This window comes from Peromyscus maniculatus, chromosome 1 (assembly GCF_049852395.1).
Source record: "Peromyscus maniculatus bairdii isolate BWxNUB_F1_BW_parent chromosome 1, HU_Pman_BW_mat_3.1, whole genome shotgun sequence".
Taxonomy (NCBI): Eukaryota; Metazoa; Chordata; class Mammalia; order Rodentia; family Cricetidae; genus Peromyscus; species Peromyscus maniculatus.
In genome coordinates, this window is record NC_134852.1 from 151422992 (window position 1) to 151443402 (window position 20411).

Consider the following 20411-nt stretch of genomic DNA (forward strand, 5'->3'; position numbering starts at 1 on the left):
TCTACTTTGCACTCTCCTGGAGCCCTCTGTCTCCTCTGCCCCCCAACCTGGCTGCTGTAGGGCTCTGGGTGGACCTAGTACATACAGGGCGGGCCTCTTCAGACCAGGCGTGTGCCTCCAGGCCGCACGGCGCCGCACAAACTTGTCTCCCAGGATTTTTCCACACGAAACACGTCTCCCAGGGAAGCAACCGGTCTGATGAGATGGGTGTGCAACGTTCCCACCCCACCCTCGGGTGCCCCCACGGAGCCATCTCCAAACAGAAGCTGTTGCCCACAGGAGCTGGGCCCTGATGGAGCCCACCACAGGCTCTCGGACCCGGATGGAGCCCAGGAGGAGCTGTCCTGCAGCCGTGGCCTCTAGAATGAGCCAAGGGGCCAGTGGGATCCAGGCCAGCAGCAAGGTAGGTTGCCCAGCCCTTGCCTCCACCCATGACCAGTAGACCCAAGCCAGACTATCCTGGAGGGGCTTCACCCTCCCCACGGTCTCCCCAACAACGTCTGGCCTCTGACGACTCCCATCCTCCAGCCCTTCCTACTCACTTTGAGCTTGTCCCTGACGCTGTCTATTTTCTCCGAGCTCTCCCCACTTCCAAGCTTCTGCTCCTAGCCACCGCTGTTAAAGCAAATGTCTTTAAGGGACCAGTACTCAAGGCTCAGGGCCTGGCGTGGGAGAGAGAGGCTGAGCCCAGGGACTAGGTTCTGGGAAAAGACAGAGCCTCAGGATAGAGTCCCAGGAATGCTTAAGAAGCACATGGAGCGTGCGGAGGCAACTTGTCCCCATCCTGGAGTTCTCCTGGCTTCTTCCTTTAACCCTCCAGTCTACCTGGATGCCAAGCCTAACTCACACGCTGGCCTGCCTGACGGGGGTTCTTGGGAGACCTTCCAGGGACAAGCTCTGATGCCCCTCACTTCCAGCCCTCCCCCCAACCTCCTGGCCCCCCAGCCTGGCAAGTGCTGACATGAGCCTAGGCCCCTCTGAGTCAACCCCTTGGGGCGGCTCCGCCTGCCTGCCCTGACTCATATGTTGGGAACGGGCCTCCCACCCCAGGCCTGGGGGGCAGAAGCTGGGGAGAGGTGCCAGAGAGGGCCAGGCAGCCCTTCTGAAGCCTCTGTAGAGGTGGGGGCTGGGTGAGTTTCTAGGTTTGCAGGTCATGGGGTGGACATTTGTCTACCTCACTGGGCAGTCTTACCGAGTTGTAAAGCCCAGGTTTAGCACCTTCATGGGGTTGCTTTTAACCTTAAAACTCCAGCACCCTCGTTCTTTATCCTCTACCAAGAAGACTCTATAAACATGAAACTATCTCTGGATGCCAAGCCTGCCTGGACCCCACCAAGCCCGGGGCCCAGCTTGGAGGTTGCCTGGTCTTTGATGCTCTAGAACTCCCAACCCCCAGGCTGGGACACTCCTCATATGGCTTGGAGTGACAGGCCCCCACAGGCTTCCTGTCCTACTCTCGTACTTAGAACGCTGGCACCCACGGGGCTTGGGCTGGGCTTGGAAGGCTGAGAGCAAGTAGATCCCAAGTCCCGTGGCCCTGTTCTGGGATAGGAGGAAAGGGAAGGCCAGGCCATGACTTGAGGACGCGCTGGGCCTGTTCTTCCGCCCAAATTCCACCTTAAGCAGGCAGAGGCCCCTCCCTCCCACCTGGCCCAGGTGTCCCCGCCCCCAGCCAAGCTCAGGGCTGGCCGGGCGCGTCTGTCTACGAGAGCCAGCCAGGAAGAGACTTCTGGAACCGGGCCTTGAGGGACAAGACCGGGAAGAGGCCCAGGACAGGTGGGGTGGCTAGTCGCCCCTGTCACTATGCAAGAGGGTAACTTCCTGCTGTCTGCCCTGCAGCCTGAGGCTGGTGTTTGCTCCCTGGCGCTGCCCTCGGACCTGCAGCTGGATCGTCGGGGTGCTGAGGGGCCGGAGGCTGACAGGCTTCGAGCCGCCCGAGTCCAGGAGCAAGTCCGAGCCCGCCTCCTGCAACTGGGCCAGCAGTCGCGCTACAATGGGTCTACTGAGCCTGATGGCGCCACCGAGACCGCCAGAGGTAGGCCAACTTGGGCATGGTAGGCAACAGAGGGGGATGAAGGCACTGGGGGGTGACGGCGGCAGGTAGAGGTGGCTAGGACAGGAGTGTCGGTGCCAGGGGCAGAGGCCATACGAGCTCGGGGTTCAGGCCTTGACTCACCTCACTGAGGCCTGCTCTGAGTCACCGCCCCGCCCCAGCGGGCATGAGGAGCAGCCTGGGTGGGGCATCCCTCCTCCCCAGCCAGGACAGGGGTCTGGGGGCTGAGCCCACCCACTCCCTAAGTTGGGAAGACCCAGGGAGGCAACAGGGAGAGCAGCCAGGCCCACCTGTCGGCTGTCCCCCACCCCTCCCAACACGTTCCCTCCCATCACCACAGAGCAGGGCTCACTGGAGGTCTCAGACAGAGGCCAGAGTGCCTTCCAACCAGATGGGAGGGACTCTAAGAGTAGTATGAGAGAGTGATGATCCTGGGTAGAGCCCAGGTCTGTCTGGAGCGGGGGCTCCCCGAGGAATTACAGAACTGGGCCTACCAGGAGTGACCCAGATACTCTACATGAGAATAGCCTGCTGGGTACTCTTCAGGGGCTCTCTCTCTCTCTCTCTCTCTCTCTCTTTCTCTCTCTCTCTCTCTCTCTTTCTCTCTCTCTCTCTCTCTCTCTCTCTCTCTCTCTCTCTCTGTGTGTGTGTGTGTGTGTGAGAGAGAGAGAGAGAGAGAGACAGAGAGACAGAGAGACAGAGAGAGACAGAGAGAGTCACTCAGACATGCTGGGCTCAAGGCAGTCATTCCCCAGGCTACAGCAATAGGGATTAAATGTAGACAGTACAATGAACCTCTGTTCAGAGGCCCAGACCCCAGTTCGCAGTGGTCCACATGATGTCTAGAGAAGGTTGTCTGGCAGAAGGGCTGGTCAGGAATTGGATGGCTGCCTGAAATCTTCTGATCCTAGCCCTCCCTGGAACCAAGTTGATGCCCAGGGGTCATGGGGTGGGGGAGGGCACAAGGAGGGCTTAATTAACACCTGGCTACCCTGCCAATTAGGGGGCGGAGGATAGTAATTTGGGGGTGGGCGTAAGGTCCCCAGGCTGGGGTGTGCCCCCCTAGGCTGGCCCTCACTAGCGTCAAAGGGTTAACAGCCCCTGCCTAGAAGCCTCATTAACCTGGGTGGATCTGGGGAACACCAGACTGCCCACCCCCTGGGCGGGGTTAGGAGGAGTGAAGGCCCCTTCCCCACATCCATGCAGACCTCTATGGGAGTAGCTTTGCTCAGGGAGCCCTTGCCAACAGCAGAGGACCCTGGGCAGAGGCGGAGTCCACCGGAGATCTGCCCACTATCACCATCAACTCTTGGGATGATGTTTCCTGGGTGACCTCACCTCTGCACCCACTGTCTCCCTGTTGTCCATTTTCTACCCACCTATGTGATCCTCTTTCTCCTCCCTCCCCCACCCACCCGGTCATCTCCACATCATTCCAAGCTTCTGACCGGCCCTCCTCACCCACTCACCCACCTTTCTGTCCACTGACCACGGAGCTGGGCTGACGCCCTGTCCTCAGCTAATGTGCAGCTGGATGGGGTAGGTGTGGTCCTTGCCTCAGGCTCTACCGGGCGGCTCTCCCACTGTCCATCAGAGCAGATGGGTCCAGAGAGACTACATCCCTGGTCTGCATAGTGTCACTACCCTGTGCCTGTAGTGCAGATGGAGTCTGGGCACAAGGGGAGCTCACAGGAGGTCATTGTGGGTTGGGGTAGGTTGAGCTGGCTTCCTGGAGGGGGCCAGATGTTGTGCTTTGGCGGGGACTGGACAGCTGATGGAGATCCTAGCGCATTCTCCAGACAGACCAGAGGTCAGCAGGATGAGTTGTCTGACCTCCTTTGAGCAGAGAAGGAACTCTGGAGTTCCAGGGAAGGGGGCCTACCAAAACAGATTGGCTGAAACCAAGCTGCAGCCATGGCAGGGCCATGGGCAAGGCGGTAACCCCAAAGCCCACTTGGCCTCCCTGCCCTGGTCTGATGTCACTCTCGGGGTCGTGATCAGAGACCTCTGGCAGAAGGGAGAAGAAAAGCCCATGACTTTGCTATCTGTCATGGTCAGGCCATCACTGTTTCCGTCCACAGGCATGCCCAGGGGTCAATACCACACTGTGCAGGCTGGCTTCAGCTCCCGATCCCAGGGTCTAAGTGGAGACAAGACCTCGGTGAGTCAGGGAGTCAGCTCTGAGTCCACACTGAGGGGGAGGCTCCACAGGGAAGGCTGGGAGCTCTGGATCAGAAGGGGAGGGAGCCAGGTAAACCCCAGATATCCCTTCTCTGTGCCCTCCCCTCCCATAGACCTTCCGGCCCATCGCCAAGCCAGCCTACAGCCCAGCCTCCTGGTCCTCCCGCTCAGCTGTGGACCTGAGCTGCAGTCGGAGGCTGAGCTCTGCCCACAATGGGGGCAGTGCCTTTGGGGCTGTGGGATATGGGGGTGCCCAGCCCACTCCACCTATGCCCACCCGGCCAGTGTCCTTCCATGAGCGAGGCGGGGCAGCCAGCAGAGCCGACTATGACACATTGTCCCTGCGCTCACTGAGGCTGGGGCCTGGAGGCCTGGACGACCGCTACAGCGTGGTGTCTGAGCAACTGGAGCCTGCGGCTGCCTCCACCTACAGAGCCTATGCTTATGAGCGCCAGGCCAGCTCTGGCTCTAGCCGGGCAGGAGGCCTGGACTGGCCAGAGGCCGCTGAGGGCCCACCCAGCCGGACCATTCGGGCACCTGCCATGCGAACCCTGCAGAGATTTCAAAGCAGCCACCGAAGCCGTGGGGTTACTGGGTCCGTGTCAGGTACTGGCCTGGAACCCGTGGCCCGAGCCCCATCTGTGCGCAGTCTCAGTCTTAGCCTGGCTGACTCAGGCCACCTGCCAGATGTCCGTGGACTGGACAGCTACACAGGCCATCGCACCCTGCAGAGGCTCAGCAGTGGGTGAGGAGCTGGTCTTGAAGAGGGAGGGGACTGTACCACGGTCTGGCCCAATCCTAAGGTCTGCCTGACCACTGACTAACCCCTGGTTCTACAGCTTTGATGACATTGACCTGCCCTCAGCTGTCAAGTACCTCATGGCCTCAGACCCCAACCTGCAGGTGCTGGGAGCAGCTTACATCCAGCACAGGTGCTACAGCGATGCAGCAGCCAAGAAACAGGTGACATATCCCACTGGCTGTCCCCTGTTATCTCTTGATGGCTGCCCCACTGGCCCTGGGTACCCTTAATGACTATCCTTACCAGCCCCCAACCCTCCCTGACTTCTGGTCCTTGGCCCTCCTTGCTGATCACTAGGCTGGCTGGGCAAACCTCACCTCTCCATATCCCCAGCAGAGAAAGGGCAGAAATGTCCTGTTGGTATATACCTGCATCACCTATATACACCAAAGACAGATACATATACCTGTGGCACATATATGCATCATCGCCATGTACTTGGATGACCTCCATATACTTGAATATACACGCACAGTCCTGCATATATAGTCACCATTTTCATGCATCTGCACCACCAAAACACATTTGCATGTGTTATGTACAAACTTGCATATCACCTGCAACCATCTGGATCACCTACGTACATATGCACTTATTCCCATGCATGTGGACATGTCGGCATGCATCTTCAGTCCACATGTGCCCACATACATCTCTACCTATGTGCCACAGGCTCGCAGCCTCCAGGCGGTGCCTAGACTGGTGAAGCTCTTTAACCACGCCAACCAAGAGGTGCAACGCCACGCCACGGGTGCCATGCGCAACCTCATTTATGACAATGCAGACAACAAGCTGGCGCTGGTGGAGGAAAATGGCATTTTTGAGCTGTTGCGGACACTTCGAGAGCAGGACGACGAGCTCCGCAAAAATGTTACAGGTACCCTTGTCCCCCCAGCCTCTTCATTCAGTCCCCTCCTTGCCCCCCTCCTGTCTTGTCCCACTCCTCTCTCACTGTGCTCCCCTTTTCCCTTCCTTATTCTCAACACTCTGTCTTTATCGTATGCCTTCCCTGTCCCAGATTGAACTTTGGGGGGGGGGGTGTTATTGTTTGAGGTTTTTTTGTTGTTTATATTATTTATTATTATTTTGTGTACCTGCATGCATGCCACAAACATACATGTAGAGGTCAGAGGACAACTTTGGGAGTCAGTTCTCTCCTTCAGCCACGGGTTCTGGGGAATCGAATTCAAGTAATTAGGCTTCCGCAGAAAGCACCTTTACCGGCTGAGCCGTTTGCCAGTCCATTTATTTATTATTTCTATCGAGACAGGCGCTCACGATGTAGCCTTGGCTGTCTTGAAACTCATTATGTAGCCCAGGCTAGTCTCAAATTCATAGAGATCTGCCTGACTCTGCCCCCTGAGTGCTAGCTTTAAAGATCTGTGCCATTACGCCCAGCTTATTTTATTATTTTTTAAAGATTCCTTTGTTTTTGTTTTTTATGTAGATGAAGTTTTTGCCTGCATGTATGTTCATTTACCACATACACACCTGGTACCTACACATGTCAGAAGAGGACATTGGATTCCCTGAAACTAGGGTCACAGACAGTTATTAAAAGCCATGTGGGTGGTGGGAACCAAATCTGTGTCCGCTACAAGAGCAGCAATGCTCTTAGCCACTAAGCTATTTCTCCGGCCCCTGGTGTGTGTGTGTGTGTGTGTGTGTTCAATTTATTTACTTTATGTGTATGAATGTTTTGCTTGCATAAATGTCTGTACACGACATGCATGCCCAGTGCCATGGAGGTCAGAAGAGGGCATTAAATCTCCTGGAACTAAAGTTACAGAGCCATCATGTAGGTACTGGGAGATGAGCCCAGGTCTTCTGGAAGAGCAGCCTGCTCTTAACCACTGAGCCATGTCTCCAGCCTACCACACCCCCTTTGTATTGTCCCGCCAAACTGGCTTCCATCTCACTATGTATCAGACACTGGCCATAAACTCATGGCAGTCCTTCTGCCTAGACCTTATGGTGATGGCGCATGCCTGTCGTGAGCCATCACAGTGAGCCCAGCTTATTGTTGTTGGTGTTGGCTGTCATTGTTGTGTGTATTGTCTGTTTTCCAGACAGGGTCTCACTATTAGTTCTGACTGACCTGGAACTCATAGACCAGGTTGGCCTCAGATTCACAGAAATCTACTTGTCCGTGTTTCCCAAATGCTGGGATGAAAGGCACGTACCACCATGCCTGGCTATTGTTTATGAGAGAGGGTCTCTCCATGTAGCCCCAGGAGGGCCTCAAACTCATGGCAATTCTCCTATCTTAGCTCCCTACATTCTGGGGTTACAAGTGTCACACCAACAAAACTCTATTTTTGTGGCTTCTCTCCTGATTTTCTGTGGTGCTAGGTGTGGTACTTACGGCTTCATGCACACAAGCAGGGCATACCCATGCTCTGCCTCTGGCTCTGTCTTTCCAGTCACCTCCACTCCCAGGCCTTCAGGTCCCCACACACCTTGTTAGTCTCTCCTGCTCGGCTCCTGCCCCACGCTTTCGCTTCCAAAGGTCACCTTGAGGACCTCTCCAGCGGAACTCTAGAGTAAGGCCAACAAAGTGTGGGGCCAAGTGCTGAAGTGAATAAGAGCATTTGCTGCTCTTCCAAGGGACCCACGTTCTGTTCCCAGCACCTACCTAAGGCAGCTCATAACTGCATGTAACTCCAGCTCCAGGGGATCTGACACGCGCCTCTGGACCCCACGGGTACCTGTGCTCATGTGCTTCTAATATACCCATGCGTGGACACACACATAATTTAAAAAATAAATAAATCTTTCTTAAAAAGAAGCAGCTGTAGAGAGCCTCCTCTGCGCCATCCCCAGAGGAAGCAGAAGGGCCAGGGAGCTGACCCTGACCACAGCCTCGGCCCGTCTTGTGCAGGGATCCTATGGAATCTGTCCTCCAGTGACCACCTGAAAGATCGTCTAGCCCGAGACACACTGGAGCAGCTCACAGACCTGGTGCTAAGTCCCCTGTCCGGGGCAGGGGGTCCCCCCCTCATCCAGCAGAATGCCTCTGAGGCAGAGATCTTCTACAATGCCACCGGCTTCCTCAGGTGCGCTAAGTGGAGGCGCTGGGCCAGGAGATGCTGAGGGGAACGAGCCATGTGCCAGAGAAGGACTGGGGAAGCTTCTAGAAGAAGTATGTTCATTTGCCACCTAAATGGCAAGGACAGTTAGCCAAGCCTGCAGGGAAAAGTTTAGGGGCTGAGGCAAGAATGGGATAGGCCAGGTATGACTACCCGGTATAGATGTCAGGACACTCTGGAGCTTTATGATTCATTAAATCAAGTCCCTTGTCCTGATGTCCATCTTCCGAAACTTTGAGGAGTTGATTTGGAGGTGGGTAATGTGAAGGGCAGAGGCAGAAGTTTGTGGTAGGGTCTGGGAACAGGAAGGCACAGGGGCCCGTCCCAACTCAGGATGCAAAGATCAGTGCCTGATGATTTCATCGCCAGGACAGGGGCTTCAAAGTTAAGGGTCCCTGAGGTGGCACTTCTAGGGTCCCTGGGGGGACTGTGTTGGTATCCCTGTGGGAGCTCTGATCTGCCTCCATCCCCAGGAACCTCAGCTCAGCCTCCCAGGCCACTCGCCAGAAGATGCGTGAGTGCCATGGGCTAGTGGATGCTCTGGTCACCTACATCAACCATGCCCTGGACGTGGGCAAGTGTGAGGACAAGGTGAGGGGCAGCTGGTGAGCCAAGGGGGCCCAGGGGCTTCGGCCCACTCTGACCACCCTCTGTTCCCTGCAGAGTGTGGAAAATGCTGTGTGTGTACTGAGGAACTTGTCCTACCGCCTCTATGACGAGATGCCGCCGTCAGCACTACAGCGGCTTGAAGGCCGGGGCCGCAGGGATGTGACTGGCGCACCCCCTGGTGAAGTGGTGGGCTGCTTCACACCACAGAGTAGGCGGCTGCGCGAGGTGAGCATGGACCTGGGAGGCCAGGAGCAGGGAGTGCCAAGCCTGGCGCCCTGACCTCAGCTGTAGCCTTGGCCCTGGTTGACTCCTGTGTCCTCCCACTCAGCTTCCTCTTACAGCTGACGCGCTCACCTTTGCGGAAGTGTCTAAGGATCCCAAGGGCCTTGAGTGGCTGTGGAGCCCCCAGATCGTGGGGCTGTACAACCGGCTGCTGCAGCGCTGTGAACTGAACCGGCATACCACAGAGGCGGCTGCAGGGGCACTACAGAATATCACCGCCGGTGACCGCAGGGTCAGTGGGCTGACAAGCCCCACTTTAGGTCTTGTGCTGGGCACTGGGACACATGGATGGGAGCCACACCCTAGGAGTTCGTGGTCTACTGGGGGAAGGAACCCCAAGAGTAAGATATAGAATGAGACCCGTGCTCAGTCTGAGGAATGGGGCCCTACGTGGATTTGGGTTCTGATATTCTGAGCAGAAGGGTTACCTGGTCATGTCCTGGGTCGGTAGAATAGGCAGAGGTAGCAGGCAAGAAGTAAAGCGGTTCTGCCTCAGTCTTGAACAGGGCTTGGCTAGGGATGGCTGGGGTGCTGCTGGGCTTTACCACATTCCCTGCCTTTCCCTGCAGTGGGCGGGTGTGCTGAGCCGCCTGGCCCTGGAACAGGAGCGCATCCTGAACCCCTTGCTGGACCGAGTTCGTACCGCTGACCACAACCAACTGCGCTCACTGACCGGCCTCATCCGAAACCTGTCTCGGAATGCCAGGAACAAGGATGAGATGTGTGAGTTGTTCTGCCCCTGGTCCGGCACACAGCCCGTGCCTCCCAAGGAGCTGGCTTCCGGCTAGCAAGTCAGATAGAGTGGGCAGGTGGGTGTGCCAGCCCCCAGGGGAGGCGGGGGTTCTGGGTGCCAAGGCAGCAGGGAATATGTCAGACTGACCCTAACCTCTTATCAGCCACAAAGGTAGTGAGCCACCTGATTGAGAAACTCCCTGGCAGTGTGGGTGAGAAGTGTCCCCCAGCTGAGGTGCTGGTCAACATCATTGCTGTGCTCAACAACCTGGTGGTAGCCAGCCCGATTGCTGCCCGGGACCTGCTCTACTTTGATGGGCTTCGAAAGCTGGTCTTCATCAAAAAAAAGAGGGATAGGTGAGGAACAACCCAACCCACAGCAACATGGCCAAGGGACACCCTACCATCCGACCTCCTAACCTTGACCCTGACCTCTTGAATGTCCCCAGCCCTGACAGTGAGAAGTCCTCCCGGGCAGCCTCCAGTCTCTTGGCCAACCTCTGGCAGTACAGCAAGCTCCACCGTGACTTCAGGGCGGTATGTTCTACACAGCCTGGGAACTGGGACTTGGGGCGTGTAGTCCAGTGCAAGGTGCAGGTCACCAGGGGAGGGACACAAGCCTGGAATACAGAGACAAGAGGCCCAGGCTATGCCCAGAATATTATGGGGAAGGCAGGATTTCAGGGACAGCAAAGGCAGTCCTGATCTCTCTGTCCCCTCTCCCCTGCAGAAGGGCTATCGGAAGGAGGACTTCCTGGGCCCATAGGTGAAGCCTCCTGGAGGTGAAGTGATTCAGCTTCCAAGAGACAGGCTCAGCTCCTACTGTTCCACAACCCATGGAAGGGGAGCTGATGGCCACCAGACCTCCCTATCTCTGGAGTCCTGTGTGTACCCTTGAGGGACCAGGGCCCCCAGGAAAGGATGGGGGCTTGCAACTGGGGATTGATTGGCTTCTGCAGGGCAGGGGAAGGGGGCAGGGCTTGAGCTGCTCTGGTGCTCGGGGTGGTGATTTAGTCACAATGGCAGGGGTGGGACTGCCTGTGGCCTGACAGCCTTGTGACAGCTGGGAATAAAAGTGGTTTTGAACAGAACCCCAGTTCTGTGTTTCCATAGCTGGCCACAGACCCTCAAGTGTGCATTGCCCCCAAAACATGCCTACTTGTCCCAGAAGACGCAACTCCAGGCTCACACACTGGCCTCCCAAGGCAGAGGACACAGGGAAGGAGTCGACTTACTGTGATCCAAGGCATAGACACAGCAGAGCAGAGGACGTCATGAGCAGTATCCATACCACACACACATGCAACACCCTCTATCCACCCTGAGCTGATGCTAGGAGGTACCCAAGGCTTGACGTCCAGGAGTATCAGGAACAAGGCTACCCATTTTTCCTTGTAAAATTATCAACAGTAGCTTCCTACTGAAGGACCTGTCGCGATGAGATGGGGCTAGGGGCAGTCACATTCCCAACCAAGAACCAAGAAGGGATACCAGGGGCAATCAGAACAAGGGATATGCCAGGGGTGGCTGAGGGTAGAAGGCAGATTTGGGTTTGAGTGGAAACCTGGTGCGGGTGGCGATGAATGGAAGGGTCAGGGCGTCATGGTGGAAGCGATAAGAGACACAGCAGGTACCACCCAGAAGAGAAACAGGCCCAGGCAGGAGCAAAGACAAGTTTATTTTGTGACACCCTGGAGCCACACTCCTTCCCCGAGAGGTTCAGAGCTACAGGCAAGGGTTGTGGTCCTGGGGAGAAGAGGTGCCTGCCTCTACCCTGGAAGCTGCCACCGTGACCCTATGATCTGGGCTGCTAGGATAAGGGCTACACATCATCCTCAGACACAAGGCAGTAGAAGTCTGTTCGTGCACTGTAGTTCCGAGAGCCAAGGTCCGAGACATCCACTTCACTGCTGTGGCCCTCTCCCACGGAGACCCTGCTTGCATGCAGTGGAGTTGGTGGCTCCCCAAAGACAGGTCCTCGGACACCTGCAGGACACCATAAGGCCTGAGGCTGTATGTCTACAGCCAGTCTTCTACTAGGATCTGGGACAAGAAGGGCTTACTCCATGCTCACCCACCAGCCCCAATGATACTAGAAACCTTGGAAGTTCCCCCGACAGAGGCCAAGGGGCAAAACACCTCCCCAGTAAGAGGCAGTTAGGGGCACTGCCAGTGGAGGTCAAACTTCTACAGGAGGCGAGATCTCTCCATCCCAGACTAGGACACTGGATGGAGCTGTGTCTGAACCCTTGATCTGCAGTGAGGCCAGGTGAGCATACCCAGGTCTCCCTCAGGGTCTGGATCCAGTTCTGACTCCATGGCCCGGCCCTGGGCAGCTCGTCCTCTCACGATTAGCATGGGATCTTTGTCGTCCTGTAGTCGGGTCTGGGGGTCTCCCTCCACCGGCCTGTATTGCACCTTCCGCGGCAGTGCCAGCTGTAGCTCTTTCCAAAAATCGGAGGAAGGCGTCTGGGGGAGCAGATTTGGACCCTCAGTTTAAATACATGGGGATCTATGAACCTGAAGCCTCTAGCCACCCAGATCCAAAGAGCACACTGATGGTGCCTGACTTGCAGGTCCCCTAGCCCTCCAGCACCTCAAGCACCCACTCACAAACCCCCAGCCCTCGCACCACGGAGCCAGGCTTCCACAGCAGCAGGGTCACCAGGTGGCGGTGCTGGCGCAGGAGCCGCAGAGCAGGGTGCATGGGCTCACGCCTCTGGCCCTCGAAGGTGATGAAGATAGGTCTGCGAGTGAGCTCCAGTAGGCGGCACAGTCCCTCCCTGCGGGGACCGGACCGTCAGGCGGGGCAGGACCAGGCCTCCCGGTCCCCCACCCCAAGCCAAGCGCCCGACGCACCGGAAGCTTTGGCTACACCAGGCCCGGCCCAGGAAGGCGTCTGAAAGAACCACGATGAGGCGCCGACAGCGGCTCAGGTTCACCAGGAGGTCGGCAGAGGGCTCTGTGGGCAAGGGCGAGGGCCGGCCGGTGAGAGGCGGGGCCGGTGACAAGGGCGGGACTCAGGGAACAGGGTGGGGATTGGGAGGTCGGGCAAGGGCGGTACCAGCGCGCGGCAAGAGATCGCGGTCCTCCAGGAAGAGCTTGTATCCCCGACGCCGCTCCAGCTGAGGCTTCAGAATAAAATTCACAAATTTGCGGTCCTCCGGGCAGTCGCTATAGGACACGTAGGCATCGTATAACTTCCCATCTGCAGAGGAGGCCATTCAGCGCGGCCAGTTACAGAGACACTCCTACCCAATGTCCAGCACTTCTCTGAACAAGTGAACCAGACCCCAGGACTCTAAACTTCTGTTGACCCTAGTCTTGTGCCCTTCTGAGACACCGCCTTTCCGAACTGTACACCTAGAGCCCCCTTAGAGCTACAACTCCCTCCTCCCAGGCCGGAACCCAGCATGCAGCTGGCACCTCAGTAAGGCCCTTGGCAGAATACCGTGCCCTAATCCATGCGGGACCCTACGCACCGTTCATCTCCACCTCCCCATAGGCGTCTTGGTACCAAAGCAGCACATTCAGACGACACTTAACATAGAGCAGGGCCACCAGCAGCAGAACCAGCAGGACAAGGAGGGAGGCCAGCACTGCAACCACATGGCCAGCAGGGCCTGCAGACAGGGAGAATCACTATTTCTTCAACCTTAGGACTTCAGGAAACCCTTGCCCTCCACCACCTTGAACTCCCTCACCAGCTCTCCAGAGGCTGAAGGAGTGGGAGCTGACATTCCAGACAGAGCAGGTGAAACTTCCATAGTCCTCAGCATTGGTCAAGTTGAGCACCAGAACACTGGACACAACCTCTGAGAAATTGGCGCCGACCCTGGGGAAACCAGGCCATACCCTCACCTGGGGACCAAGAACATCAGTGGATGCTCGAGTCCCACCTGCCTAGGATTCACCCAGGGAGATTACAGATTTGGGCTAAGTGATCAGAATTTGGGCCTGGGCCCTGGGGACCCTCTGGTTACAGGCTTGCGTAGTAAACGGCCCATTCAGGAGTTAAGATTCTATCCCCAGACAGTCTACAAGATATACACGGGGGTCATGAAGAAACTTTGGACCTGTCCCCTTGGCCAACCCTCTATCTCTGTCCATGGGAACACTTTGCCATGGCAGGTTTGCACGGGTACTACATAGCCCCTGTCCAGGTTATGATGGTTTAGGGTGCAGGTCAGAAAGGCTGCTAGCTGTGGTGTACCCCGGCAGTTACTCTAATCCTGGACACCCCAGTCTCTTACCAAAAGTACTGATGGAGGTTGAAGTGGCTTCCATTGCCCAATGGAACACCATCTTTTAGCCACTGTACCGAGGGCTGGGGACACTGGGGTGTAGAGACCACCCAAGCTGTGCAATTCAAAGCAACTGTACTGCCAAGGGCAGGTCCCAAGGCCTGGTTTTCAGATGGCGAGAGGAAATTAGGGGCCCTGTCACAGACATCTGCAGAAAGAAAACAACAGGTCAGCCATGCTGGGATGCCTTCTCCCACTCTGTGTATAGATGCTCTGTGATCAAGAAAAACAAGACAGTAAGGAAGTGGTGTCAGTGATCACACTACATCCATCCATGGGTCCTGTAGGCCAGAACCCAGGCTTGCATTCTTCCCTCAGTAGTGGCCAGTTGTGTTCTTCTGGCCCTCATGTGACAGCCTTGTGCTCAGGGGGAACATTAACAGGCAGAGGAGTGGCCAGAGTCATGTTTGAGCTGAGCCAGCCCAGCCACAGGGGCCTATCTGTTGGTTTATCCCCGCTGCATGAGTCTAGCCTCCACATGACCCCCTCAGAGCAGGGTCAGCTCCTGCCCCCCTCAGCCTGGCTGGCTTCTACTGAAGAGCTAGCTGCAGGGACTATGGACACCAAATGTGGAAAGAATACATAGACTAGCATCTTTCACAGGGACAGGGCAAGCTGGAGCCTGGGCTTCCAGGATCCCCTCCACTAACCCCAAGACCTGCCCTCCCACTTCACGGAGGCCTAAAGGTTTTCATCTTCAAGTGAAGATGATGGCCCCAGCAGGAGGCTGGAGAGGTATACTATGTCACCTCATTTAACACCCACACCCCAAGGACCCCCCCATTGAGATTCCTAGGCTTACTGATTCTTTTTTTCAGGTGGGCGTGGGGATTCGAGACAAGGTTTCTCTGGGTAACAGCCCTGGCTATCCTGGAACTCGCTTTGTCTCTGCCTCCCGAGTGCTGGGATAAAAGGCGTGCGCCACCATGCCCGGCAGGCTTACTGATTCTTGCATGCCTCTTCCTTAGGCCTTGGGCAGGAGAGAAGCAGAGGCTCTCATCATCCCTGCCTGCCCTGAGCTCAGAACCAACTGTTAGAGAGAAGAGATGAGCACAGGCCTTGACCTCTGGCATGTATCCAAGCACAGAGCTCAGCAGAGAGTGCAATGTGGCGCCAACCTGACAGGCAGACTGGGGTGGAGACTTGGTCGTGGCCCTCTCTGAACTACCTACCTGCCATGGCTCTTCCAGGGCCTCAGCAGGCCGAACACTGGTTCCACCCCTGCCTCCACTGGGGCTCCTCAACCGAGCAGATGGGTCCACTGAAGACCGAGAAGGACTCCTTTCTGTCTATTCAGCCAGCTGGACAGGGTCCCTGGAGGTCAGAGGCTGTCACTGTCCCCAGGGGACAAGTTAAACAGGAACACGGTGAGTTAACCAGTAACTGTCGGCCAGCAGCAGTCCTTACTGGCTGCACAACAGATAGCTTCCTTGCGACTTCAGCCCGTCTCAGAGTGCTGTGTGAGCTCCTGCATCTCGCAAGGCCAGAGCAGACTCGGCCTCACACAGCTTGGGAGGGGCAGTCCCACGGACCACTTTCATTTGCCCTGGAGCCACTGTGGTGACTCAGGGATACAACAGACATGCTCCAAGAAGGATGTGACCTCAGAAGACAGCAGTTAGCCTCATTCCTGGCTGTCCCCTGTAATGGACTGCTGCTGTATGCAGGTGGGTGCGTGGGTGCTTGTCTCCTGGCCAGGACCTGGGGGTTAAGGGGATATGAGCCATAAGTGAAACCTAACTGTGAGATTTCGCTCTGGGTGCAGTCACGCATGCACATGGGAATGGACACATCACACCTGCGGACACCTTGAGGTTCATCTGGGCCAGGAAAGGTAAATGGGACCAGGCTACTATAGAGATCACTCTGAAGGGCCTTGGGAAGCCCTTCTGGGTACCCCCTAAACAGATGACTCTTATCTAGGGCCCTGGGTCATTCTTAGCCCATAGCAATTATACACATCTGGGACTCTAAAAGCTCCGTAATGGCATGACTGTGGGAAACCTTCAGAATGCTCTTCCTTAGCAGCCCAGGGCCCTAAGTGACCCCTCTTTCCTTGGTGCCCCAAGTTCACTCTCTTTATACATTTAATTGAGTTCCTACTCTCCTCCATTCTGCACAGACACATGGGCAGCAGGAACATGGGGTCAAGCCCTGGGCCTGGCCTGCCTCAGATGCCCCAGATGCCCCAGAGGCTTTGATGAGAATTAGTATCTTTATACTCTCTCCCTTTGTTCTGCACTGGGCAATGCTCAGCCAGAAATCTCAGACTTGGCTCGACATCAGTCTTCTTGGGAGCTAGTTCAGGAAGAGGCACATTACTGTCAAGGGTGGCAAGGTGATCCTTCCAGAAACCCTTTGGGGTGAAGGGCAGTCCTACTACAATCCTGAAAGCAGAACCACTTACCAAGGGCCTGTAGAAGACAGGCTTCTCAATTGGCCCCTCAGAGTGACCAGAAGTGGGTACCCCAGCCCAGCAGGTCCCAGAGCATGTCCTGCAATAGCCCTCAGCCTCCTCAAGCTCAGAAGACCTTGACCCCTGCAAAGGCAGCAGCAGACACCGCCAGAAATGAAGACCAAGCCTCCAGGATGTGACTCACGGAGGCAGCAGGTGCCCTCTTCCCTTTCCCATTCTACGCCTGCACAGCCCCCTCGGGCCCCCAGTCAGCCTCACCGAGTTCACCTTAGCCAATGTGCACACACGTATCTTCCATACAACACTCCCTTCACACAGCTTTTGGGCTGCACACACCTCACTTCACAGGATCACTCCCAAATACCTCAGGGGCCACAAGCACACCCATACACGCATACACACACACACACACACACACACACACACACACACACACACACACACACACACGCTGTGCCTTCATGCACCTCAGCACCATGGGCCTCTCCTCAACCAAGCCTACCTCCAAGGACAGACCACAAGGCCACAGGATCCCTCAGCAGTAGGGAGGCACAGTCACCTCATTTCCGGATCTTTTCCTCCAAAGGGGAGATGGTCATTGAGGTCAGTAGCATGCACTTGTGAGCAAAGTGTCCCCTCTGCTGGGCCCCAGAGAGGAGCCACAGTGTTGTGGCTACCCACGATGCATCACCAAGCTTGGGCGAGGACCTGGCTTTTGTTGATATATATTTTAGTCAGAACTTTCCCCCTTAGTTTCCTGGCCTTACAGTCACATCCTCTCCTAAACCTAAACCCCACCCAGGTACCCACCCCTTCCCCTGGCGGGGCGGGCTGTTGGCGGTCCTTGCCCCGCCTTGCCTGGCTCTTCCTGTAACTCTAAGAGGCCCCTTCCTCCCAGGACAGCCCCAGTCCCTGAGTACTACATTTGCTTTTTACTCTAGAGCGTAGGTAGCTACTTCAAGTGGCAGAGGTTGGGGCGATGTGCAGAGATCCTGGCAAGGAGATCTCCAGCCAGAATAGTCCTAAACATATACTGGGTAGGAGACGTGCCTTCTAGATTCCATCTCTCACCCCACCTCACCCCCCGTTTGGCACAAGGTCTTACTGTGTAGTCCTGGTTGACCGGGAACAGTCTGTGTAGACCAGGCAGGCCTGGAACTCACAGAGCTCCACCTGCCTCTTTCTCTTGAGTGCTGGGATTAAAGGCGTCCTCCAAGCCTGGCAGCACTCTCGTTTTTTTTTTATACTATACTCAGGAGTGGAGAGGAAGAATTATATTATATGCCCCACCCCCCAAAAAGCCCCAGGCATGACTCACCTCTGACCTACTGTAACAAAGGGGATCTCTCAGAAACTGGTGACCAATAATGAAACAATAGAGCACATCTCTCTGGTCCTTACCCTGTCCACCTTCCAGGCAATAGACTCCAATGAATGAACAGTTGTGACAGGCTATGGTATCTCATAGACATGAGCTCAGGGCTGGGGTGAGAGAGCAGAGACCCCTTTCAAGAGCCAAACACAAGAGCCACAAGCCTCTGGCTCTGGGGTGGGATGGGGAGACACACAGCTGGTTTCTCCTATTGTTACCACTGACTCCAGATTGACTTGAGTCTTGGGGCCCAGTGGCGTTATTTACAGAATTGGACAAAGGTCTTCTCCAGCTCCTGTCCCTCTCTCTACCCTTACAGTCGCAGGAGTAGGTCCTGGATACTCTCCTGTGGTCTTCCCGCCCTTGGCTCAGGCCACCTAGGAGTATCCTCAATTCAGGAGCAGGCTTTCCTGCCACCTTACCTGATTATGACCCAGCCTTGTTCAAGCCCCTGTGGCCTGGCCTTCATGACCTCTAGGTGATGGTGCCCCTTAGGCTCAGGGCTGGAAAGGCTGAAGGGAACAGTTCCCCTTCCTCTACACTTGTGGAGCTGCTTGCTACCTGAAGCTGCTTCATAGGCCTCCTGAGTATCCCATGCACAGTAACCAGCTGACCTCACCAGAGGCAGTCCTGTACTTTCCCACATTGTGAGTAAAGAAACTGAAATGCGGGGCTGCAGAGATGGCTCAGCAGTTAAGAGCACTGGATCCTCTTCTAGAGGACCCAGGTTCAATTCCCAGTACCCACATGGCAGCTCACAACTGTCTGTGACTCCAGTTCCAGGGGATCCAGCATCCTCACATAGACATATACACAGGCAAACACCAATGCACATAAAATAAAAATAAATTAATTAATTAAAAAAGAAAGAAACTGAAATGCAGCAAAGTTCAAGAGCAGCCAGGTCAGAAAGGAAGAGGTAGGTGCCCAGTACTGAGGTCAGTACTCCCAAACACCTTTGCCCCCTAATAAGCCTGGCATGTTTGTGCCCCCTGCTCCTAGTCTCTGCCACCCTCGCAGGGTCTTGAGTCGATATCGTTCTCCTTCCCTTTGTCTGCTAACATCTACCACCCTCTATCCTACCCTCAAAACCAAGGGTTGGGACCCCTTTGGGCGGCAAACGACCCTTTCACAGAGGTCGCCTAAGACCATCAGAAAAGACAGATATTTACATTACGATCCCTAACAGTAGCAAGATTGCAGTTATAAAGTAGCAATGAAAATAACTTTATGGTTGGGGGTCACCACAACATAGGGAACTGTATTAACTGGTCACACCATTAGGAAGGTTGAGAACCCTGCTCTATCCAGTAGCCCAGCCTCAGGCCAGTCTTGCATAAAAGCCGGGATTGCCTCAAACACCTGCCCCTGCAGTCCTTTGGAGGCGCTCCAGGGCCTCGGAATTTAAATCCCAGCCTGGACCCTCGCCTCACTCAGCATTGCCTCCACCTTATGAGGTTCCTCGAAAGCCCAGGTCCTTCTCCCGCCAGGCCCAGTCCTTGAGCTCTCCTGGCACCCGGTGCTATGGGAAGAGTTAGTACTCAGGGGCTGCGGACCCAGAAGCCAGAGCCCGTTCCCCTCTTGCGGATCTGTTTCGCTGCTTAGCATCCCGCGGCCGGAGTGCTGCTCCTGCTCAGTTCTTGATTTGTGCAGCTCCTGGTTTTAGGGTGTGCTGGGTCCCCAAATATCTTTTTGTTAAAGAAAGGAGTGTGCATAAAAGACCTCAAGGAGACCATCATGCTCCTACATCTTGCCTTTCGTTTTCTGTGGGTGGCACCTGACCAGTTTCCCCGGACCCAACAGGTGCTGCAAGCAGATCTATCAGGCACGCGTGCAGAAGACGGGGACGCGCACGGAGAGCGGAAGCGCGCCGACAGCTAGTTAGGGCAAGGACCGAGTGCTGGTGCTTGCTGAAGGCGGAAGCTCTGCTGGGGTCCCCTAGAGCCGGGGCCCCAGCCAGCCTCTCAATCTGCCCAGTGTGTCCTAAAATTGCTCAGGGTTGAGATAAGCTCGTGGGAGCGAAGGTGGGGTCTTGCGCCCCTGGCCCTCCTCTGTAGACTTGTATTGAAGTCAAGAGAAGGCTATTGACCACGTCGGGCAGAGTGAAAAGAGAAAAGCCAGGGAAGGAGTCTGGACGTAGCGCTCTCGAGCTTCCGGGCTGCTCAGGGGAAACCCGCCTGGTTCAGAGCTACTTCCTGCGGGACCATGGCCCCGAGGCTCCTGGTTCCCAGGTTCCCAACCCTAGAACTGGAGCGGCTCCAGGAACCACAACCTCTACTCACCTCCACGCGTCTGAGTTACGACTGTCACCCACCTGCTTTCAGACCTGGGACTCGCGCGGAGGCTGGCAGTTTACCTGGCCTAGGTGCGCAGCAGCGACAGACCCAGCGGCAGGTGCAGCCCCGCCCCGCAGGCAGGGCGAGGGCGGACCCTAGTGTCCCGCTTTATGCCTGAGGTTAATGCTAGAGACTGTCGGGAGTTCAGCCCCCGGATCTTCAACCTTCCCCGCTTTGGGGCAGTGGCCAAACCAGCCCAGCCAGCCCAGCCCGCAAGGGGCCATCCAGCCGACCT

General features: G+C 56.1%; 2 protein-coding genes across 3 annotated transcripts; one reads left to right on the plus strand and one right to left on the minus strand.

Annotated features, from left to right (window-relative positions):
- The first annotated feature begins 151 nt into the window (after positions 1-151).
- On the plus strand, positions 152-10839 carry Pkp3 (plakophilin 3). The gene is made up of 14 exons (XM_015996038.3): positions 152-403; positions 1840-2035; positions 4135-4214; positions 4348-4979; positions 5074-5197; positions 5709-5913; positions 7918-8092; positions 8599-8716; positions 8789-8959; positions 9063-9248; positions 9586-9739; positions 9913-10105; positions 10198-10285; positions 10479-10839. The coding sequence occupies exons 1-14, from the start codon at positions 293-295 to the stop codon at positions 10512-10514; spliced, it is 2469 nt and encodes an 822-aa protein (XP_015851524.2). The 5' UTR covers positions 152-292; the 3' UTR covers positions 10515-10839.
- Positions 10840-11402: 563 nt separating this feature from the next.
- Positions 11403-20269, minus strand: Sigirr (single Ig and TIR domain containing). Of its 2 annotated transcripts, none has more exons than XM_042285902.2 (10): positions 20123-20269; positions 15225-15386; positions 14002-14200; positions 13453-13583; positions 13231-13371; positions 12813-12956; positions 12608-12710; positions 12381-12531; positions 12028-12217; positions 11403-11734 (listed from the first exon to the last, which is right to left on the minus strand). In XM_042285902.2, exons 2-10 carry the CDS (start codon positions 15229-15231, stop codon positions 11571-11573), a joined length of 1230 nt encoding a protein of 409 aa, XP_042141836.1. In that variant the 5' UTR covers positions 15232-15386; positions 20123-20269; the 3' UTR covers positions 11403-11570. The 2 variants fall into 2 exon arrangements, with proteins under 2 accessions (XP_042141836.1, XP_076411147.1); XM_076555032.1 differs by having other exon boundaries at positions 20155-20258.
- Between the last annotated feature and the right edge of the window lie 142 nt (positions 20270-20411).